Genomic DNA, 24,782 nt, shown 5'->3' with positions numbered 1-24,782 from the left:
GGCGTGTGCGCAGGGTGTGGTGACAGACGGTGTTGAAGGCGGCCGAGAGGTCCAGGAGGATGAGGGCCACGGTTTCGCCGTTGTCCAGTATGGCTCTGATGTCATCAGTGGCGGCGATGAGGGTGGTTTCGGTGCTGTGGTTGCTGCAGAATTCGAATTGGGAGTGGTCCAGGACGTTGTTCTCCTCCAGGAAGCGGGTCAGTTGTCTGTTGTTTGTCTTTTCAATGACTTTCGCTGAGAACGGGAGCAGGGATATGGGTCGGAAGTTCTTGAGGTCCTTTGGGTCTGCCTTGGGTTTCTTGAGTAGGGCGTTGATCTCTGCGTGTTTACAGCTTTCTGGTAAGGTGGCGGTCTCGAAGGAGCTGTTGATGATTTTTCGGAGTTGGGGTGCAATGATGGAGCTTGCCTTGTTGAAGATGTGTTAGGGGCAGGGGTCGGAGGGTGAGCTGGAGTGGATGGTGTTCATGATTTTGATTGTGTCTTCGTCGTTGACGTGGTTCCAGGAGAGCAGGATGTCAGTGTGTTTGGTAGGTGTTGAATCAGGGGTGTTGGCATCTGTTGTTGGCGTCTGGGTGTCGAAGCTGCTGTGCCCCTGCAACTTGCATTATATTGGCCACAAGACACAAGAACATAGATCAAGAATACGATACAAAACACCAGGAGTACCCTTTGCAGCACACTATACAGAAAAACAGCACACTGTAAACAACATAGCATGGACTGTGCTAACTGTATTCACTCCAGATTTTAGAGGGGGTTCAGTTGAATGAAGATTGTCACAATGTGAGGCAATGTACATAGAAAAATAACAGGACTGTAAAACTGGGCCTCAGTGCTATGTGTAAGGACCAATAACCCAAGTGGGTGGAAAGACCCCCTGAGTGGAACTAAAATGTGCAAAGCACATTACCAATGTATAATGGAATGACCAATTAGAATATAAATTAGTGGGATACTTGAGTTAGAGTTCTCTGTCCCTAACAGACGTTTTGTCACTTCAAATCATGGCGTGGGTCCACAGAGCCCTGCCTATATGTATAGACTATAGATGTAACCCTTCGGTCATCAAACTTGCCCATCTGTGAAAGATAAAACGGGTGTATGGCTCTCAATGTGAAATTATGAAAATCAAGGACATAGTCTGCTTTGTAAATACATATAAACCCCATACATATGATGCTCGACGTAGATGATTGAAGAAGATGCAACACTGTGGCCATAAATGAAAATTGGGGTCTCCAACTTTTTCTGTAGTGAGTTACTTCTGATCAGTGAAAATCATCATGAGGTACTGAAGACTGCCCTTCGTGCAGTTTTATCAGACACCTCTAGTTTCATCGACTTTAAGCCTAATGTCCATCAAAGAGCCAGATACTATGGTTTGAACAAAATACTTTGACTAGGGGCACACTGACAAGGCTGCCAAGTGTGTCAGTGAGAGTGTGGTGTTTATGGGATGTATGAACATGTGTGAGGGCATAAATGTATATGGGTTAATGAGAGCCTGTGTTGTATGTACCTTTAACAAAGGACATACTTTTCACCACATGTTTTTTCAATGGGAGAAATTTAAAGTGCAGAAAAATGTTCATTATATGAAACATTTGTCTGCACTTTAAATTTCTCCCACTAAAAATAATGGCTTTATTTTTCAGTTCGAAATATGACGCAGTGTCTACCAGTTACTAGGAGAAAGATGCCTGCTCTCTGTAAATGCGACACCTTGAAATTGGAGAAAATTAAACTGAAGAGTTAACTTTGTTTATATATATCCCATTTAACTCATCATTTAAATTTCTCCCATTTCAGAGTGTTGCATCTACTAACAGCAGGCATCTTGCATTCAGTGGCATGTAGACATAGTGCCATATTTATAACAGAAAAATACAGTGGAGGAATTTCAAGTGAAAAAACATGCTTCCTAAAATATTCAAAACGTAATTGTCTTAATTGTAAGTTGAGAAAAACATTAGGATGTAATGTTTCATAAAAATATTTTTCTTCAATTTAAATTACTCTTATTTAAAGAAATAACTGCATTTTTCAGTCATGAATATGGTACAATGTTCATTGGCCACTGGGAGCTAAAGGTCTGCTGTTTGTAAATTTTACAGTTTGAAATGGGAGAAAATTAAAATGAAGAGTTAACCTAATCGTTAATTTATCTCTTCATTTTAATTTCCCTCCATCTAAAATCATTCATAAACATAATTTTGTTCTCGTATTCATGTAGGCAGGCTTTCTCTGCAGTCACCTATTAGAAAAACAGGCCTTTGTCATAAATATGGCTAAAGCCAGTTCAGGAGGGCGGCAGATGTTACAAATAACAGGTATTTAATCTCTGAAGCACTGGGTTTCCAAGTGGCGCAGCATTTGATGGGATCACTGAATGTAAGAGCATAAGAGCTGATGCCTTGAGGTTTTGAAGAAGTATACCAGCAGGAATTTCGTCCTAAAGTGATGTAGGTTTTCTTTGCATACTGTGGACTCCCACTCATGGTTCTGTTTGCGTCCTCAGCAACTGTGAAATTCACTTTGTTCTGCATCATCCCTCTAGAGTCCTCTGGGAGACATTTTGTCTTTGTGGGTGCTTCGCTTTGGTCCTTCAGAAGGCAAAGAGGTACAAAACCCAGATTATCCTCATCGCTCCAGACTGTACTCCAGCCTATTTAAACTCCGTGTGGATCCTCTGTTGCTGCAGGGATGGTCTGCACCCACTCCTTCAGAGTTTCAGGCTAGATGTTTAGAGATGAGCATGGCCAGCTGAGTCTTTTTTTTTGACTCATAGCACTGTTACTAAATGCAATATTTTCAGTTTGTTTTCATTCATAAAGATGTGAAATAAAGGATTAGACTATTCAAGACATCATGGCTTGGGCTACTACGGCCAAGGTGGTGTATTTGGGATTGTGAAGTGGCTTCATGGTGGCTCAGATCTGTGGTCTCTCTATGCATTTGTACACTGTAATTGTATAGGTGGCCTCTTTGCTACAGCTGTTTTACATGTTTTTGGTGTAAATTGGCCCCTTCATTCGCACTGCTTGTGCGTGTATTGCAGTGGGACTCATTTAAAAGATGACGAATCAGCAAAGTATCCCTTTAAAGGACAAGTTACTTAACTTCAATAGTGTTTTTTCTGCTGGATATTCTAATGAGTGCACATGGATTAAAACATTTCCATGCTACACGCACCCAGGGCATGCTATGTCCTTCTGGGAACGGGTTCTAGGGCGTAATATAACGGAGGAGGAATTGAAACATGTATGGGGCGATGTTAGAACTGGGGGTCTCTAGTTGGCAGAGGTAGGTACCTTTGACCAAATAGGGACCCTTGCTTCTAAGTCAGGGAAAGAGGATTACACTACTGGATAACCCCTGCTCACCCCCTTGGTAGCTTGGCACGAGCAGACAGGCTTATCTCAGAGGCAGTGTGTTAAGCATTTGTGAACACTTACAGTAATACAGTGAAAACACTACAGATGGACACCACACAGGTTTTTATAAAAATAAGTATTCTTTATATAGACTTAACACAAGACCACAAACGACAAAAATCCACGATACCGTACTCAAATTGACTTAAAGATGGTAGAAGTAACTTAGTTCAAGTTGCTGGTAAATGCGACACAGTTCTCACAAAAGTACCTGAATGTGTAACGCAAAATAAACAATAGGCTCGCAGCGTTGGAAATGCGTCGGTTCCTTGCTTCCCGGGAGACGATGTGTCGTGCCTCAATGCTTGCGCAGAGTAGGGGATGCGTCTTTCTCCTTACCGGAGAGGAGGTGATGCGTAGATTCTCGTACTGTAGCCTGGTTGCGATGCGATAAGATGGCGCCCTTGATGCGACGATGTTGAGACGATGCGGACACGACCTGGCAGCCTTGCGGCAACTCTGTACTTTGGAGCCACGACAGGCCCTGCGACGCGCTTCTCCGGTGATGCGACGGCGACCCTCATGGTTGCGACGCGCTTCTCCGGTGATGCGACAGCAGACAGCTGCGACGAAGGCACGCTTCTGGGAGATGCCCGCACGGCACGCTTCTCCGGCGATGCGATGACTACAGCTGCGACGACGACACGCTTCTTCTTGTTGCGTCGCGCTTCCAGCTCCCAGCGACACGCAGGCTTCTGCAGATAGAATTCCCAGCAAGGAAATTCAGGGGGGAGCTGGTGGTGAAGTCTGTTGTCCCTGAGACTTCAGCAGGAGGCAAGCACAAGTTCAAGCCCTTGGAGAAATATTCTGCAAGATGATGAAGTACACACAAAAGTTCCTTCTCCTCTCCTTGGCACTGAAGACACCAATGTCTGCCCCTGGCAGGGGGGCAGTCCACTCCTACAGCTTCCTTTGGTTCTTCTCCTTGGCAGAGGTTTCTTCTTCGTCTTGGGGTCTGGGTCCCCATATTTATACTACTTTTCTCTTTGTTCTCTGAAGGCAGAGAGGCCTTTGTCTATTCCAAACCAGTTCTGGTCAGTCCTGGAGCACTTTGTTGACAAGACTTCGTCTTTCCTTTCACAGTGCAGGGCAGAGACATCAAACGCACCACTGGAGGTGGAGCCAGCATTGTGGAGGAAAGGCACAGCCCTATTCAGGTCCCAGGTGCAACTCCTCCCACCCATCTACATGCAGATCTTCCTATTCAGCCCTGTTCTGACTCACCCTCTCTCCCGGAATCCCCCAGCCCCTGTCACTCACAGAACCACACACACAATACACAACCTAGCAGAGGCAGGCTTGGACAGTTAAGCAAGAAAATGCCTACTTTCTAAAAGTGGTATTTTCAAACACAGAATGTTAAAACCAACTTCACTAAAAGATGTACTTTATCATTCTGAGTTCAGGCATACTAAACTCGAATTTCTACCATGTTTCCTGAGTCAGTTAGGATTATAAGATGTAATAATCAAACTGCCCATTCTGGCCTATGGGGAACAGGTAGCCTTGCAATAATGAAAAACGAATATGGCTGTAATTCACTATTAGGACATGCCACGCACACCAGGGCATGTCCTACCTTATACTTACAATGCACCTGCCCTTGGGCCTACCATAGGGGTGTCTGATATGAAGAAAAGGGAAGGTTTAGGGACTGGCAAGTGGGTGCACTTGGTCAGTCAGCATGGCAGTGCCAGACTGCACATAGGCTCTGCAATGGCAGACCTGAGAGACACTTTACAAGCTGCTTCTGTGGGTGGCACAACCAGTGCTGCAAGCCCACCAGCAGCATTTGATTTTACAAGCCCTGGGCACACATGGTGCACTGTACTAGGGTCTGACAAGTAAATCAAATAACCCAATCATGGAGTCACTAATCAATACATCAATTTAACATAGGGAGCACTTGCACTGTGGCACTGAATAGCAGTGGCACAGAGCCCAAGGCATCTAAACCAGAAAAACATATCAAAAACAGAGGAGGCAATCAGAAATAAATGGAAGAGAGACTCATGTCAATGGTACCAGGTCTAACAGGCGACATCACTAGACACAACAAATCGGTGGCTCTGAGAGAAGCCCATTATAAGACATTGCTGGATTGGTACCTCTACCCTACCAAACTTCGCTGAATCTTCCCTGACACCTCCGATCTCTGCTGGCGGGGCAGTGGCCTGCAAGGGGATTTCCGCCACATCTGGTGGGATTGCCCAGCTATCCAGCCCTTCCTGTAAGAAATTCTCTCTCATCTTAAAGATATGCTGGGATACCCAATCCCGACCACTATCGAGGGGGCCTTATTGGGCATTAGAGACCCTGTGTTAAAATACCAAACGAAAGCCGATAAGGCGATCGTGTGGACATGTCTAAGGGCAGCGAACTTACGATAGCAGCCGCATGGAAAAAGAAAGCCACACCAACAACATCGCTGTGGCATGCTCGGCTATGGAGACTCCTCTCTATGGAACGTCTCGTCTGCCCCGAACTGGGGTTGTTCATTGAAGCAACCCTCACCACTTGATTTGATAGAGCCCCGTTTTCGACACCCTGCTTTATAGCTGTACCTCCGCTACCCACTACTTCATCATGTGACACCACCACCAGGGGCGGGGGGGGGGGGGGGTTCTTCCTTTTCAGTTGAATTTATGTTTGTGCCTGAGGGACTCCCCTCAGGGCTTGTTGTTCAAAAAATGGTGTCCTCTATATTTTCAATGAAGAGGTTGGGTTAGACTCTGGGACGTTTGACGCTGTCTTCTCATTAAGTGAATATTTTTTACCTCGAGCCCTACACGCCCTGTTGTATTCATGTTGTCTTATTGGCTTATGACGCTCAATAAAAAGAATTTTGACCAAAAAAAAAAAACATTTCCATGGTATTTAAAGGTGATGGAATTATTATGTTGCTTCTATTCTTTTGGATCCGTCATCATCTGCCTTTGTTTTTGCTTGTAAAAAGAGCAAAGAACTGATGCCATTTCGCTCCCAAGAACCCATAGATAGCCCTGTGTCTTCGTGCTCGAAGGTGGTGTTAATCCTCATGACTACGAACGAGTTGCTGCTTTCGAAGTTTCCCAGACCCATCTGGTACCTGGGACATTCTACGGTGAGGCATCTCCGATAAGATAATACCCACCAGAGAAGAGCATTTCCAGAGTAAGAAACTTGTTCTTCACTATACACAAGACAGAAAGATTGGCCTTTCATTGCTTGTTTTAGTGGCATGCATGCCCTCCGTCCCAGTGGAAGTGCTTGGGTTATATTTGTAGTGACATAAACCTGTCCTGGAGGCATTAGAATCAGTCTGTACTTTATCAGATGCCTAGCTCCTGGCCACCTACACAAATTTCAAGACCTCGCCGGTTCATGAGGGTCTACTTCTAGGGCCTTGATACACAAATGTGATCTGATTATGCAGATGGATCTTATGAAAACTTGCCTTCCCTATAACCTTTGTTTCTCCTTCATATGATACAAACGTTATGCTAATTGTACCAAAAAGTGCTACAAAAGTCTGGCAGAAGCCTTTTTGTTCAAATCTGGACTAGAAGAAGATTGACTGTAAACACAGGTAGTTTCTGGATAAGTTTTTTTGTGTTTCTTCTCAGCAGTGGACACAGTGTTTCATCTTTTATGCATCTCAAAATAGGCAGCAGATTCCATAAGTTGTTTATCCTCATGTAGGGTATTCAATAATCCTGGTTTCAAGTTGGACAAAAGCTTTTCTGAATGCTTCTCCTTGTCTGTTGCAGGCCACCCTGTCGAGCAATAGCTGTAAGCGCAAGCTGTGAAGTTGTTATACTTTTAAAATAACAGACGCTATGAGAGCACAACTAAGTTCCAGGCCATGATCAAAGAAGTAAAATAGACTACTTTGATATTGCGGAGTTCATGCCTGATCTCATTGACACATCTGTTTGTACAGTGAATTCCAGCAGCACTGTTCACTTAACAACTGCATTCTTTCTTTCTCTCAGAACCCTGTGATAGGAGCAATGTGTGTGTTTCAATTATGGACAAGCAATTGATCAAGTCAAGTGCAAGCCATTACATAGCAGCAAAATCCCTTGCAATAAACAATTATAAACACACGATTTTTAGTATTTTCTGGTGACTGTGTTTTTTCTTGAATGATCAAGTCAGGTTTGTGACTTAACCCAACATAGAAAAGGTGTGCAGTATTCTAGCACAGGGCAAAGAAAAATCAGCAGCGACCTTAGGTTTCCGCTAGCTTTTCAACCGAGCAAACAAAACCCACAATTACTTCCCATAGCTTGTCAGCCAGCTGCCCACCTCATGCAATTTAATGAGGTTTGGGTCGCAGAGTGGGAATCTCCATTCACCTGCAGGTTCTTCTGCAGGCCTAGTAGGTAATCACGGAGTCAATCCTGGTATGCTGGTTTGGCTTCCCTTCCTTCATGACCACAGAACACGAGTGGAGTGTTATCCAAATGTCCTTGAATACTCACCATCTGCTAATTATTTTTTCCCTGTCTGCTTTTCTCCTCTTCCTTATAGGAAGGAGATCTTACTCCTTCCCAACAAAAACTACTGCACAGGTTTATGACTTGCAGTTCTTGTGAGTAACGGTTTACTGACTCCTTAGCCTTGACCCTTTTTCTGCAAAGGAGGCAAAAAAGCATTGGCTGCATTTGACTCCTGTCTGAATATTAAATACAGCAAGTATGGCTCTTCGTTACAGTGAGGCTCTTCCTCTCGGAAATGCATTCTGCCATGGCTTGAGTTATCAGCTTTTCTTTGCCTTTCCTCTTTTTGTCTTCTACCCTACATCATTGTGAGATGTTGAAAATTGCATTAATGCAACATGATTCAGTTGGCTGTTTTTTGGCCCTACAATTTGTATGACATAATTGACCTCGTCTCCGCAAAGCGGCTTTGTTTTGCACATTTTCTTTGAGCTGCCAACTATAACCTTCTAATTCCTGAGGACAAACATTGTGGACAACTCAGACTACTCTGATGAGCGGCCTGAAGACATTCTATCAGGGTACCATATAAAATGACTCGTGGATTGGCACTGGGCCATGGTGACAACGGTTTTACCTCTTAGCCTGTAGTGTTAGGTTGACACTTTTTTGTTGATTTTCTACTTAATGAGGTCTCATTTGAGATTATACTCCGGTAGGTTGTGGCTAACTGCAATACTTATAGAGATATAGAACAATGATGGTTGTTTACAAGTTGTTGTGGTTATGTATCAGTTCTAATGGCTGCTCTGTGTTTCTCTCCAATTAAAACGCCTAGTTTTATTTGCAGCTTGAACCTAGTGACTGTTTAGTTGGATATTTTGTGTTTCTTCAAGCAAATGTTAAACAGTGTTCCATAAGATACTTCTGACAACAAAACTTCCTTTCCTGCCTATGATTATAGGTTCGGTTTGAATCACAATATCTCATTACTCCTTTCCTTGTGCAACCTGAAGATGGAGAGATTGCTGCATAATATTTGTCTTTCAACTCTTCTGGTTCCTAGTACAGTTATTTGTTCTATTTACCAGCCCTTTCTGAATACATCTGATAGAGACATCTAGCCACAGATTCCCTAGCTTAGAATTCTCACCAGGTGCCAGGCTGGGTCTGGAAAAACATTTCAGCGGTATATCTGCACATCGGTAGAGGGTGTCGCGCGTCTCTGGAGTGACGTCGATCATCAGATGTGAAATCGACGGAGTCCACATATAACCCCTCCCAGCACGCTGGCATCCGTTTCTTCTTTCCCGTTCTTTCAACACAGTAAGGTAAGTGGTTCCTTAAGCCGTTTTTAGGCCCAACTCGATGTTTTTGTTTAAAGGAACAATGTGCTTTTTAACAATCTCACATGTCCTCTGGATTCAAGCCTTGTGGGTCCTGTGGTCGACAAATGTCTGCCATGGACCCTCACTCTATTTGTATGTGATACCTGGGGGAGCACCATTACTCCGAGGAGTGCGATTCCTGTCACCATCTTTGTTCGAAGGTGCTGAGGGAACGTCGAATGAAGCTCCTACCGGTGCGGATGTCTGTTTTCCCAAGCTTCCCATCGCCCTCGGTCTCCTTCACTCTCCATTGACCGCCCATGGGCCCGTTCCAGGAGCTGTTTGTAAGAAATTGGCTCTATATACACTGCACCAAAGTGAGGTACAGAGTGTATAGAGTCTCCAGAGGTTTGGCAGAGGTTAAAGTTAGATTGAACCTTACTCTCTAAAGTGGTAGCTTGGTCGAGCAGTCGGTCAGTATCAGAGGACAGTGTAAAGCATTTGATGTACACACCCAGTCAGCAAATGGTCTCACACACTCAAGAACCGAACTCTAGGCCAATTGTTTTGTATAAAAAAATTATACTGTTGTTTTATTTCTAGAACCAAGCAAGCCTGGTACAGGTAAGCATATAAATACTTTGCAGTAATAATTGACGTGTTTCAATACAGTTCAGAATTGCAGTATAACTGGTACTGGTTTTGATTACAGGTTTAAGAAAGCAGTTTGCAACACATTGCAGGTATAGTACATTCAATTGAATGAGCTTTTTAAGTAAAATGCAGTTAATTACTTTTCAGATTACTTTTCTAACCACAGGACTGGATCCTAGATTCAGCCCAGGGACACTTCCTGAAAACAGGTGAGTAAATGCGTTTTGGTTAAAGGTATGATTTTTAAGGAATATTATTGTATTTCAAAAGTTGACAGAAACTTTTTCACATAGCATCACCAATGTTATCCTAAGGGAGGAAATTCACTTAGCAGGTAAGTTAGGTTATCGTTACTTTTTCTTACGCAGTGCTGGATCCTGGATTCAGCACTGGGACATTTCCTGAAAACAGTTGAGAAAATGTGTTTTGGTTAATCGGCTGATTTTTAAGGAATATTTGCAGTTTTCAAAAGTCGACAGAAACTTTTTGAGAGAAAAAGGGTCAATGTTATCCTATGAGGAAAAATGAGTTATCGGTTTCAAGGTAAGTAATCTGTCTTTTGAATTAGGGTCCTGGGGTTAGACTCGTAGGTCTCCCAGGGTCAGTGATGCACTGTTGTTGCACCTTCAGTGGCACTCGGGCGGCAGAGTGTTGAGGCCCAATGTTATCCTATGGGGGATAGGGGGACTCTGGTTGGTGGCTGCTGGCAAGCAGGCCACAGGGTTGTGGGATCAAAGCTCCTAGAGTTAAGCTCAGGGCACGTTGGGGACCAAGTTAGCACCAAAGGGGTACCCTGAGCGGTGCTAGGGCAGCCGGGTGCAGTTTCGAGGTCGGGTGCCCTGTTGAGTTCAATGGAGATTCTCCGGGACAAAGAAGCACTGCAGGCTCGGGGACGAAGATCTTCCAGGAGTGACCACCACTTCGAGGGGTAAGTTGGGATGTAGAGGGATGGTTAGGCACCACTGGGTTGGGAACACAAGGCCGTGGGGCTTTGGGTGCAGGGTGCCTTTAGATGTCGGATTTTCTTACCTGCTCTGGTCACGGTAGCGGGGGGTCTCCTGGATTGAGGCTTCAGGCGTCGTCTGGAGGCTTGAGGCAGGCCAGGGGTTGCTGGATCTCGGGTCAGGATCGCCGGGGCGACCTCCTCGTGATGTTTATTCACTCAAACACAGGCCAGGCACAGCGGGGGCAGAGTGCTGGATTTGCGGGTTTCTGGCTGGCACCAGAAGCTGCAGTTCAAACACGTCCTGTGTTCACGGGAGAAACAGCTTGCAGAGTGAATGCAGGCAGGTCCTCCGGGGTTTTTGAGGTTTCTGGTCACTGGACACGCCGGGGTTTTGCAGGAGCAGGTTCGAGGGGAGACAGGCCTGTAGGGCTGGGGCCACGTCAGTGGGCGTCGTCCTCTTGTTAGCGCTGCACAGCTTCTCATCCTTCTTCTTCTTGGTTGCTGGATCTGAGGAAGGAAGGTTTGGGGTGCCCCTAAATACTAAATTTATGGGCATTACAGGTAGGTAAAGGGCAGGGACCAATGGGTCCCTTCCCGGGGGTGGCTACACCCCCTATTCTGCCACTCTCCAGTGGAAGGAAGGGCAGGAGCCTGTCCCTGGTTGGCTGGGTCCCCCCATCCTCAAGATGGCGGGGACTCGAGGTTGTGCTTCACCTAGTCTCCCCCACCTTAGGGGTAGAGTTGGCAGAGGTGGACACACCTCTCATCCTCACTTTGTTTTTCCCGCCGGGTCTCCCGCCCAAAGTGGGGGGTAGTACCAGTGGGGACTAGTTGCTGAGTACAGAAAGTGGTCTGGAGAAGCTCACAAAGGCGGCATGCCTTTGAAGCTTCTCATTCGTAAATCCTGCCCATCCTGGGGGAGGAGGCTTGGCACCTCGTCCCAGGATGTGCATTGTTTCAGGCCCCCGAGAGCAGCAAGCTCTCGACCCAGGGGTCCAGAAACATGTCTGGTGGTGGCAGCCAGCACAGCCACTCAGTCAGGTCACTAGGAGTTGGTTGAGTTTCACCTCTGTCGTGCATTTTACATTAAAAGCAACACTGGCATCAGTGTGGGTTTAATGTGCTGAGAAGTTTGATACCAAACTTCCCAGTCTAAAGTGCAGCCATTATGGTGCTGTGGAGTTCATAATGACAACCTCCCAGCACCATATACTCTTAATGGCAGCACTGCACTTACAGGGCCCAGGAGTGGACCTGGGCACTGTAGGGGTACAGGGCTCATGCACCTGTACCCTCACCACTGGCATAGGGACCCAGCTAGAGGGGTGACTAATGTATGCCAGGGCAGTGGTTTGTGGGCATGGCACACAGGGATGTGTGCCATGTCGTCTCTTTGTTTTGTTCTGCACCCAGACACTCAGCCTGCAAAGGCAGTGTGTGTGTGTCAGGGTACAGGGCCTCTAAGGGTGGCACAATAAGTGGTGCAGCCCTTAGGGGCCTTCTATGGTCACACTGCCCTGGGCACCTATGGTACCATTTCCAGGGGCTGACATGTGGCCAGAGATTCCAATTGGGTGTAGGCTTCAATGCAACAAGTGGGGGCATACCATGCAAGAAAGAGGGCACTTTCTCACACTGTTCCCATAGACTTCACATTCCATCATCATCCGGAGGTAAATCACAATGCAGGAGGTCGAAGTTGCAGCACCCCCAATCTTCGGTTGAAGAGTCAATGCACAAGTGTCTCCCGGGCCTCCCTACCTTCCCTGGAGCCGAAGCGGTTCTGATTCAGATGCAAGAATAATACAATTCTCTTTATACTATCTTTGGGGAGGGCCCCTTTACTCCAAGGAGGTGTGAGGAGCGGTGAGTGTATCCAAGCCAGCGATTCGCCCTCAGTTCGGCCTTCGGATTTCAAATCTGTTTCGACGCCGGTGCATAGCCATTCAGGGTTACCCACCTTTGGTGCCTGGGTCTGATCAGCCAACTCCAACAGTGCCATTGCTCGATACCACACCACTTCCCATTTCCGACGCTGCCACTTAATTGCCAGATGCGACGCCGGTAGAGCTGCCTGCCTCAGACACCTTTCCTCAGCACTCTGTGGGACCCATTCCATGTTTCCTTTTGAGGAACACGAATTTGGAAGTGAGTGAAATGACTTTGTCTTTCCCCACCCCTTCTCTTACACTGCCCCACCTCCTGTGGAGAACAGCTGACTCACTGAGTTGGGTGAAGCTAGCGGCTTAGTCTTTACCAGCCTCAGGCCGCCTTTCCCCTCCTGGCCTTGCTACAGAGGTGAGCTCTTCTCTGGCTGACATGCTCACGCAAGTTTCTGTGGTCTTGGATTTGCCACTTCCTTCTGTGAAAATCAGGACGGATCTCCTTACTTGGTGTCCTCCATCAGGGCCAAACTGGAGTAGAGCAGTTTCTTCCTTATAGTGAAGCTCAATTTGACATTTGTTGGGGGCTTGGGTTCCCCTGTGGATCGCACTATTTCTCACAGACACTGTTCGGCCCTTGGTGATCCACCCTGTCTTCGTCGGCATCCTACTCATCACAGTTTTGCGGTAAAGGCTGCTTCAGCCACCCTGAATCTAAACTCTCTTCCTACGGTCCCTCAGACAGAGAGTCCAGAAGTCTAGACATTTGCGGCAGGCATATTTTCTCATCCACCAGTACTTCTCTGTGATCCCTCAACACTTTTTGCGTTCTCAAACGCTTCTCCCATACCTTGTAGGATTCATTGGCACCTCTGCTGCCCTCCCTTCAAGGGAGATATTGCCCTGTTAGAATGGGATGAGCCACAAGTATGGATACCGCTTACTCAGTAGGTCGGGCTATTGCTTCTTCAGGGGCACTAACCATACCTGGTTGCGCACTTCAGGGTTTTCAGAGGCTGTTCAAGCTACCTTGATTGATATGCCCTTTGATAGCGCCCATCTTTTCAGCACCCATGCAGACTCCGCAATAAAGCGGTTTCGGGACAGTCGGGGTGGTGCAGCCTCTTAATTCTGTTTACACTGTACGTCAGCCTTCCCAGGGGACTTGCTTTCCTAGCTTCCCACATACTTGCATATTGGGGTGCTTTTCTTTCTTTCATTGAGCCATTGGCAGGCTTCTAGTTTCAGTTTAATTTTAACCATTCCACTTTCGGGTGGCACCCAGTGAGGTAGTCCTGCCGTCGGCAGGTGTTATTTTTTTCTTCTAAACTGTCAAAGACTGATTTTAATTCCTGCTCTCCAAGCAATTTTCTTTCTGTTTTTGTTTTGTGGCTCAGAGTGTGTTTCAATCTCTGATGGTATTGGGGTTTTTTTTCTTTCTAGGCTTAATGCAAGTAATTATTATTAAGGTAATTGCTCGCTTTGTGCGGATGCACTATTGCCTTGTTCCCAATGGAAAATCTTCTGTATGCCTCTTAGGCGTTCTTCGGTAGACTTATGGTATTTTAATTCTCCTTATAGGGGGGTTTCTATTGTAACACTGGAACGCATGCAGCTTTTTACCTTGCACTTACTCCCTATTGGGGTATATCTCTCGTCCAAGCTTTCTTCATTCCATTGAGTTTTCTTCTGCTCTAGTATGGTTTTATTCAGTATTTCCTGACACTACTTTTCCTGCCAGAGTTTTGGGACACGTAGTATAGTCCCTTCCCTGAAGTATCTTGTGGCTTATTAGTGCGTCTTGCTCTGCTTTTACAGGCTGCTGTTAATGATCTGGATGGGATGGCCTTGCTCCTCCCTTCTTGGCCACCTGTTGTCCTTATTTGTTAAAAAAATAAAAACAGGAACATTCTATTTTTATATAGAAAGCTCACCAGTCATGGCCTTGTTTTCCAGTGTCTGCAGATGTTCTTTTCCTTCCATGTGTGATGCTTCTCACGCTTTTCCTTTTCTTTTCAAGTTGCGTGGCTCTTTTCGGGGCAGTACTCTTGTTGTCTCTGAAATTATCGTATCATAGTTGGGTCCTTGCCCATATGTATATAATATCTATATTATATTTATATCTATCTGTATAAATAAATATGTGTGTGTGGGGTGGCTGCTATTTAACTCTTATAGCAACAGTCTTTGACTCTTGGCTTTTTTCTCTTGGAGTGGTTCACCAGGGACTTGGTTCCTCTTTTCTTCATGGTTTTATGGTAAAACCATGGCGCAAATAATAGCATGCATGAAAAGCTGACCCAAAAGGGTACAGAACATACAAGAATACAAGTACGTATGTGTATATATATATATATATATATATATATATATATATATATCCTTCTTATACAATTACCAGTGTTCTCTTTTTTTTCTTCCCCATATGAGTATCTTATGGATGCTTCCAGAGGGGTGTCTGGTAGTTTCTGCTTCTAGACAGCTGTTGTCCTTGCAGTCTTATTGTTCGAGTATTGCTCCATGCTCTTCCTTGTGCATGAGTTATGTTGTCTTTACTTTCTCAAAACAGTTTGGCTAGTATAATGTTTTCTTACAGCGAGGAGCTCAGTAGCGTTGCCTTCTATCCTGGGTTCACTGGCTCGCAGCCGACCTTTTTTCTGGTTTTGTCATACCTGTGCACTAGTTTTTATGCTGCGGTAGAATGTTTTCATCGGGCACATTTCTCTTCTTCTGCCAGAAGTACAGTTTTTCTATCTTCTTGTTACTTTACCTGTAGTTCCTATCACAGTTTTTGGCCTGCAGAGAAATTTCCTGCTAGCCTCCCTGCCTTAGAGCGACCCGTCTCTTCTGTCTTCATATGCTCCAGCTAGACACCGGCTAGTTCCACACAGGGATTTTGATCTAATCAGTTTGCAGACCCTCCTCCAGGGATGATTTTGCTAGAAGTCTCTATCAGATAAACAAGTTACTTACTATCGGTAATACCTTATCTGGTAGAGACAGGATCTAGCCACATATTCCTTATCGACCCGCCAATCCTCCCCATTTTGCGAACTAATTTATTCCTACTTATAATATCCTGCTTGATATTTGGATATTCCTCCTGCTTGATATTGGGATACTCCTTGCAGATACGTCTGTATTGGCAGAGCGAGAGAGAGAGAAATCTCTTTATTGGCACACTTTCCATGGCCAGTTTCTGTAAGTGGCTCTGTTTTTTTGGCGTGGAATATAGTCACCAAAGAAACTGGCGTCAGCGAGTCGGGAGGGACTATAGAAGGTAAGTAACTTGTTCATCTGTGCTCTTCTCTTCTCTTCTCTTCGCAGAGAAACAGGTTTACTGCAATCTGGAATACTTACCAGAGGCTGTTATCCATCCATTCTCCTGAGGACATCTTTAGCAACAGCTGAGAAACGGCAGATGGTGCCATATAAAATAAAAACATGAACCATACAAATGCACAATTGACCAGTTCAGGTAATTGTTCCTTTGCAGTTATATGCTTGACAGCCATATGGGTTGCTTTTCATATGTTTTCCAAACACTGCACAGTGGATATTATTTTCAGGTCACTTGATCACTTTTGCATAGCAATTTTCTGTGTTCTATCCAATTGTCTCATGGATGCGTATCGCTGTACCAGTGAGTAAAGTTTACTCACTGTTGTTACTCTTTCACTGGCAGTCCCTCAGTTCTTTCCAGACACCACCTCTGTCAACATCTCACTTATATGAACTGAGAGAAAGGACTGAGTTAATGGAGGCCATTGTACATCAAGAGGTGGATCATCAAATCTGTGTATGCACATTGAACTACCATGCAAACGTTCTTAGGTCTAACCTTGAGATAGCTTGAGCCGTTTTGTTAGACATAAGCTATAAAAAATCAAAACAAAAAAATGTATACATATTTTTATTAGAGGAGGGGATTTACATCAGTCCTCTTTATCTATTGGTCTGTTTAATGATCATTCACATTTTGCTTCTTGCTTCTTACCACAGTATGGAGTAATGAATCATTCATCCCACTTCATCCAATTGTATTGGAGCATTTATGTAGTGATTACTACCCCTATGTGGGGCACTGAAGTGCTAGATGTAGGGTGTGTGGCTTCAAAGGGTGTTATCTTGGTTTTTTGATCTAATGTGGGAAGTGGTTCCATATTGTTATTGAGGACCATAGAGGTCCCTTTATGATATTTCTTATGATCATAGTCTGTGTGCTGGTTACTGTACTGAGTTGGTCAATCTGAAATTTGTGTCTAGTTGTGGGCCTAGCTGGCATGAATGGAGGGAGGGAGAAAGGGCAAGATCTGCTGGGATGGGCATTTTTACGATCATCCCAAATCTGCAAGTCATTGGGAGTTGTAAAGAAGTGGTCAGAGTGTATAGATATTTGGAACCTGCAGTGGTGGACTAGATTAAAGCTCTCAGAATTTTCTACCAGTGTGTGCGAGATCTCTTCAGTTATTCCATGCCATTGGCTGCTGAACACAGAGTATTATGGTTTTAGTATTATTGTGGATTAAAAATGTTTTATATGAAATGATGTAACTATACAATGCCCTCGCGAACCATAGGTCAGCCCTTGTTAGCCTACCGCTTATTGGAAGCAGCTTTCTGATTGAGTTGGTTCCAATATGTGGGTTGTAAGCTGAACAGTGCGCTTGAAGATTCAGCTGGGTTTCTGATCTCTGTTGCCGCATGTGGGGTGGTGCAGTTATCTTGAAAATAGCCCTGCTCTAAACTGTCATTGGAAGTTTATGTGCTCCTGGATGCTTTTACTACTGGCTGGTAGTGAGTACCAGAGCTTGGCTGCTTGTACTGAGAAAGCAGTGCCTCCTACAGCTTTTTTATGGCAAGGTGGTATGAAGGTAAATGGTGCTAGCCTGGAGCGCAGTGTTCCATTTTGTTTGTATTGCTTGAACTTAGTAGTAAAATTTTATTTCGCCCATAAGGCCATAAAAAAACAAAATAAACATAAATATAGCAGCAAACATGGGTCAGTGAATACCACAACCTTTAAAAACTAGGTATAGTGTTCCTTTTCCTTAGGAGGCTCTGTGAACAGTGCAGAGTGCCTTAAATATTGCCCATCTAGTTGAACGTAACCAGTGGAGCGATTGCATGATTTGCATTGAGCGTTCTCTGAGGTGAAAGCAGAGAAGAAGCCTTGTGACAGTATCTTGGTTGATTTGTACTTTGCGTATGATGAATGTGGGTGTGACAAGGTAAAGGCTGTTGGAATAGTTAAGCTTGAGGATTACAAGCGTGAGGATGACTTTTATGTGTATGTTGGTATGCAAGGAATGGGAAGATGCAACATAGTGTTTTCATTGCGTAGAAGGCGCTCTGTGACCTTTTTAACACTTGGTACCAAGGATAGGTCTGCATCCATGGTTAACCCCAGGTTTCTCACTTCTCTTGATGATGTTGGAGGGGCCTCAAGTTCCTTAGACCATATCGCGGGAGGCTGGTATTTTTGCCATTGTCCACAAGTCATAATCTCTGTCTTTATGGTATTGAGCTTTAGATGGTTATTCACCATCCATGTGTTTATAGAACAAAAGCAGTCATCAAGTTTTACATTTTAGAGGTCTTCTAGGCTATCCATTTTTTAAAATTATTTGGGTGCCATCAACATAGTTGTAATAGGTGAGGTTGAAGACTGAATCTGCTGTCTTGCACTATGAATGATTGCATTGTGCTCAATCACAGGCGTACATCCGGCTGTTAGAGCAGTAGTGTACTTTTCCTGTGTTTTTTGTCCTGCCGTTCTTTATAATTGATTTATTTTTTAAGTCACCTTTTTGTTTTAAGCTATGTCTTATGGTTAAAGTAATTCAAAACGAATAGTACTTATTCTTTATGCTAACAAGTAGCCTTATTACATGTGATGTGCATTAAAACAGAAACACATCTGCCTGCTAGGAAGCACCTGTACTGTTAAAACTATATGCCTTGGTTATTTTTGTTTTAATAAAACTGTTAATGCAAGCATATGGCCATCACTTCTAGGCGTTGGTATGTAATCTTTTTTCATTTATTCATTTTGTGGCATATCACTTGCCAAGTACACACCTATTGGCTTTGCTAATGCTTGTATGTTTTCCTGTAGAAATATTCTTTGCTATTTTCGACTGTTACCAGGCCATCTCACTTTTCTTGAGTGTTACTTTTATACACAAGTTTTTACAATGAGTAACTTGTACTTACTACCTCAGTGTCGCCAAATTCCATCTTGTGCAATTGAACTGCTTCCACTTTCTATAGCATATAATACAGAAAATAGAGGAAGTCAACTGAAAACAGATTTCAATGATAAACACTCAAGTCATTGCTCTTTCTTTTGCCAAGCATTTTTGGGTGGTTAGATGTCTTTAGATCTGTCACTACCTGCCTCTGAGTTTCTATGGGGTTATGCTGTTAAAAAAAACTTGTGTCACTGATTTCATTGATCGAAATATGGTTTTATGAATGTGTGTCATGACAAATCCTTGAAAATTATCATAACAAATACAACGCTTGGGGAAAGGATGTAGCCGTAAGGCTAGAGTGGTCAACCTTGAAGCTGGGGAACCGGGTTCGAGTCTCGACAACGACGCTCAACATCCTGTGATTCTGGGCAAATCACTTAATCTCCCCGTACCGAACATAAAAAAATGAATGTGTCCTTCTGAAACGAAACTGGTTCTATGTAAAGCGCTCTGATACCTGATGTCTCGGGTCTAGTTTGCGCTATATAAAACTCTTAAAAATGTATTTATTTTTTAAAAACTAATCCTGTTGCGGTGATCCATTTAAATTGAGAATTGGTACATTTTGTAGTGTGTACCTCAATAAGCGTATTGTCACACTGTTTCTAAAAACTATTATTTTCAACTTTTTTTTTTATTTAAGAGTGCTTTGGAAATGTACCCTGAGCTCACAGTTATTTCTCGCGAGAATAAATCGAGAAAGGGAGCTACATCTGTTACTAAAATAAAAGTGAATGGTAAAGCATATCACAAAAAGACATTACAGAATGTGAAGACCCCCAGTAAGTCATCGAAGGTACGTTTCAAATAAGTCTTTAAAACAGTGTTTTCAATTTGCCTCAAAATCTTGTCTAATTGTTTAGCGTGTCTGCATCATGCAGTTACCTGACATGTCATCAATGCAGTTACAATGTCACATATCATGATAATCTAAATCAATTTTTATGCTGTTTTCTTTTTTTTTTTTTAACTTATTCTCGTGCTGCTTTTTGTTTTCTACTTCTTCAGCATTGATCTGGTGCTTTTACAATTAATTCCCACTATTCCGCAACAAAACCTTTAACTGCAAAAGTACAGGATTGACCCTTAAACATAGTGATTAACTCAGCCAAAAGCGAGTAGTGTTGAACCTTGTCCAGGAAAAAAAAAACATGGAAGCTTTGATAGAAGTTAATACATTTGTGGAACAGTGAGTAGTGCCATTGGCCGAAATAGAATGAACATGCTGCGATCCATTTTTAAAATATGCAGATACTGAAGACAAGCAATCTGCATGTTAATTGTTCTACAGCGTGAAGCCATTCTTCCTCCCCCCCAACCGTTTCTCACAAATCAGAGAAGACAGCAAGGTGTGGTCAAAATTCAAAATATAAGAACATGCAATCCACCTGTCTGGAGTGTGTTGCGATGTAATGTTATTTACTAGTCTATCATAGATAATGTAACTACTGATAAATGTTGGTATGTCAAGACTAACTGTAGTATGTGCCATTTGAGAAAATGTTTGTGAATATTCAAAAGGATACTGTATCATTTATACTCCACACAGTAAAGTACATATGCTTTTTAGGTCAAGCCTGTGACAGCACATGCGCTCACGCTTGCGAGACATATTGTTTACAATAAAAGGCTTGGAGCCCGCCCACTGCTTACCATTCATTGGCTTCACGGTCACTCTTCTTTACTGTCTCTTAATTAGTCAGTGTGTACCAGGCGCCACTTTGTATCTTTCCTGGCGAATGTACTGATTTGTGTTGATTAGTGTCCGTCCGCTGCTTGGGGTACTTTTTTCTGTGTTGCTTCTTTATCCTAACCCTCACCGCCGTCATTGCTTGCTTAAATACTCACTCATTTCGTCCGTTGTTGCTTGCCCATTCAGCCCTCCTATTTGCACCTGAAAAAAAGGACCATGACGGGGTGATTGACATAACTTTTAGTCATGCGGAACAGCCTCGCTGCTGTACAGTATAGTTTATAGGTATTAGCAAAGCCATTAGCTCTTACATAGACAAGACCCATTTGCTTTGCCAATGCTTGTGTTTAATTGCAGTCCAGAGTCCCTCATTTCATAGTCCTGAACACAATATGACAGAAGGCAGTTCCTTCCTTGTCCTCGCTCTCTCACTCTCCACTTCATTCGCTTCTGCTGTCTTTTTAACAGCAGGTTTGAGAAGCAGGAAGTAGCACAAGGGACTCTTCTCCCCAGCCCGTTCTGGCAGCCTCAGCTTCTTTAACTTCTTCTTGTGGCCACGAGCAATAGGTCTGCTGCTGTCTGACGTCAGTGGTGAAGTGCCTGTAAGGCCTCTGACCGACATAGTTGAGGTGAGCCGGGGCAACTGGTGACTCATACCTGCCGTCTGTCCTATCCTGCAGGAATAGCACTATGTCTGGCACACACAAGTGAACAGAATCATATTTAAGCGCTCCTGTTCAAGTCACCGAAACACACAGGCTCCAGGGGGGCTCCTCCTCAATGGCGGAGGAGCGTCACCCCATTTCCTCAGCCAACAGCTGAAAAATAAAACAATATTGTTTTATTTTTTGTCTGCTGGCTGAGCCAGCGTGTGTGGGGATGGGAGGGGGCGGAGTGATGTGCACTACTAACTGTGCATGTCTGTTTGGCCGGCTGTCTTAGACTGGCCAAACAGACTTTCCCTGTTAGGTTTCTACAACCTGGTTATATTGTACAGCCTGGTTGGATAAACAGTGTAGACTCCCTGAGTGGAGCATCAAAGCAGCCCGCCCAGTCTAATCTCTGCGCTGCTTTCATGCAGCATGAGAGCAGCGCAGGGATTGAATGGGTAGTCTGTCTGCTGCTGTCCCAGTGGCTGTAGGGACCAGGAAGCAGAGGAGCTCCCTGACAGCAGAAGTAGCATGAGGTAAGTTTTGCCTAACTTTTTTTCTCCCACCATTCGCCCCCACCAGCGCGTTCCCTCTATACCCCCATGATCCCCACCTCCTGGGCTCCCTCCACCCGCCTCACCACTGTCAGTATGTATCAGCCGCCAGTGGAAAGCTCACTTAAATAATGATGATTTGAACCCACATGTCTTGGGTGCGAAAAATATAATTTAGCCTCTAGATCCCAGTCTGCTCTCATTTTTTATGCTTCTAATACTTATTGCAACAACCAATTATTTGGCTGTTTCTCTCAACTGCGTGGACTGGGGTGAAGTATGCAGTCTGTTCCTATTACAAGCCTCGAGGTCTATGGTAACGAACAATGCTGGATAGTTCTGCTTTCAGCCTTTTATCTGCCTTTTTTGTGTGGAAAATGCTTTCACTACGTGGTAATGTCAGAATATTTCGATACTTTCAACCTTCCCAAAATATTAGAGCAACATTGTATTAGGCCAAAGAGCATGAAATTTCATTTCTGTTTAGATCCATCATGTTTTAACATTTGCTGTCAAGCTGCTCTGCTGTATCTGTTTTGTGCCTAAATGCAAGTCAGTCAGCAGTGTGCTCTTTAAAAAATAATTTAAGCACGCTCAATTTCAGGCTTCAACAATGAAGTGTCAATCATCAGAGAACAAGGAGGTGGGCAGGCTACAGAGGCACTGCGGAGCTGATCTCTAGATCTGTAATTGTCTTTTTCTAGAAGCTTTACTAATTATTTTTAGGGTTGCGTGGAATATTCCGTTCTGCCCACGGAATAGGCGAAATTGGGATGACTTCGCATTACTAATGCGGAGTTCAGGCCAAACTCTGGCAAACGCTGCATGGCAGAATCTTTTCTTGTGCGCAGCTTCAGAACGGTAAAATGGCGAGCATGAATTGATGCCCCCGATCACAATTTCCGCTCGCTAGGTGGACAGCCGGCAAGATTTTTCAAAATCTGGCGGTTGCGAGCATTTGCGATAGGAAGGCAGAAAAATCAACTCGAGTAGCTGCACCCTCTGCCACACTGCGTGAAATCTCGCTGAGTTTTTATGTAACTCCACAGAATTCTGCAGTCTAATTCTGGGAGTTTGCCCACCATAATTATTTTGCACTCTGCAATACGGTACAATCCACGCTAAAGTTAATGATGCAGGCTACCATTTTTGTTACTGCAAGCTTCTCCACACAGCGGCAGCAACACTGTAAGCTAACAGATATTTTTTTTTTTTTTTTTTTTAAACCTTTATTCGTGCATATTAAAAGAACAAATACGGGCCTACAACCTTCAGGCCGGCCACGATACGGTTAAGCACTGATACAAACATTACGGCCCCTGTGCTTCAACGGTCAAGGTTAGCAACGATTTATGAAACATACACTGGAGAGATCCTTGACCCCAGGGAAAGGAGAAGTGAAGGTTAATTTTAAAGTTTTCAAAATAAGTTTATCAGGGAAATAGTCAGTGAAGAATAAGAACCAAGGAGATTCGAGTCCGCACGATATCTTCACCACACGGGAGAGCAGCAGCATCATTAAAACAGCAATGGAAGTAAAATCGCAGGCAGTGAGGCAATGCAGTTATATAACAGGATAGTCGCATGAGCAATTACGCACCCCTCCAGTGCCGCCCCCACTCAGTCAACCCCCCACCCGGACCCAGAATCGAAACAAGTATAGCGCAGAAACATAAAGAGAAAAAAGGCCCATAGAACTAATTGGAAACAGTAAGTTACCCCCCCACCCTACACCAATGCGGAGGCTACGGCCTTCCCCCCCCCAGCATAGTGCCTGTCGCCCAATAAACCCGAAATATAGACAAGAAAGAGAGTAAGAATAAAGTAAAGAAAGATAAGAAAACAGTACACCTATGTTAAAGGGGGTGAGAAAAGAATAGGACTATTCTAATCTAAACTCCCGAAAAGAAGAAAGTGGGGAGGAGCCTACGTATCATCAGAGCGCCCTAAACCATCGGCCATCTTTGGCTTCCACACACTGAGAACCCACTACCCCAAAAGCGGTCGTGTGAAAATGAATTGTCACAACAAATTAGATGAAGGAAGACAAATCGCGACGAATGCGCACAAAGTACACATACAGTTCCAGTCCCAGTCCAGCCCCTCCGTGAAACCATGGCGATATTAATCAGTCTAGCCCTGGCCCGATCGCGGGCTTGAGATTAAGCCAGCCCCTACATGAAGGCCCCGCATCCCGTGCAGACAAAGACAATATGGCCGTTTGGGAGAAGATGGTGAAGTAGAATCCCAAAATGGCCGCCGACCATCTGTAGAGGTCCCTTTGTGCACCACAGAAAGTTCAGACATGGCATGTAGAGTACAGGAGTTCCACAGAAAAGAAGCAGTAGGCCACCGTGAACGATTCCTCGAGGATGTTAGGTGTTGCTCAGCTGGATACTCTTGCAGACGCGGTGAGGCAGGCAACAATGAAGCAGGCAGCAATGAACGGGGAAACAAAGTATCCGCTGTTAAGCTGGAGAGCAATTGATCCTGGGTGCCGGGAAAGCCAGATGCAGGCACCAGTGTAGCACGATCACACACAGCCGTTGCGTCCCCGCAAGAGGACAAAAGCACTGGCAGACCCACGCCGTGTTGATGACAGACGGAGCGCTCACGGCCCGCAGCCGACCACAGGGAGTCAAACTGCTCACTCAGCGCCTGAAAGCGAGCAAACATTTGTAAACGAAAGTCCCGCAGGACGGCCAGTACGGAGCCGCATGTCAGCGGAAGCTGCACCCCCACATCGGCAGCAATCCGGGACGGCACTGTGGAGCTGGTGTCTGGTGGAGGGAGGGCGAAGCGGGCAGCGGGCAAGACCGGAGTATCACCCCCCGGCCGCGAGCAGGCAAACAACGCCATGTTTTACCGCCGGACGGTACAATGGCCAGGGGGGGGGGTCGTAGCAAGGAGTCAGTTCCCCTCAGGTCTGCGCCGCAACTGGGAAAGCCAACAGTCGCCT

At 44.7% G+C, this 24,782-nt stretch overlaps 1 protein-coding gene across 2 annotated transcripts in view; it reads left to right on the top strand.

Moving 5' to 3' along the window:
* Window positions 1–24,782, top strand: part of QSER1 (glutamine and serine rich 1) — a 693,647-nt gene that overhangs the window by 548,644 nt on the left and 120,221 nt on the right. For both annotated transcript variants that reach the window (XM_085648248.1, XM_085648247.1), the window contains one exon: window positions 19,570–19,722. In XM_085648248.1, the coding sequence (XP_085504374.1) occupies window positions 19,570–19,722 (153 nt within the window). The remainder of the gene's footprint in view (window positions 1–19,569; window positions 19,723–24,782) is intronic.

This window comes from Triturus cristatus, chromosome 3_2, assembly GCF_964204655.1.
Source record: "Triturus cristatus chromosome 3_2, aTriCri1.1, whole genome shotgun sequence".
NCBI classification, from domain to species: domain Eukaryota; kingdom Metazoa; phylum Chordata; class Amphibia; order Caudata; family Salamandridae; genus Triturus; species Triturus cristatus.
This window is presented reverse-complemented; position numbering and strand designations above follow the sequence as displayed.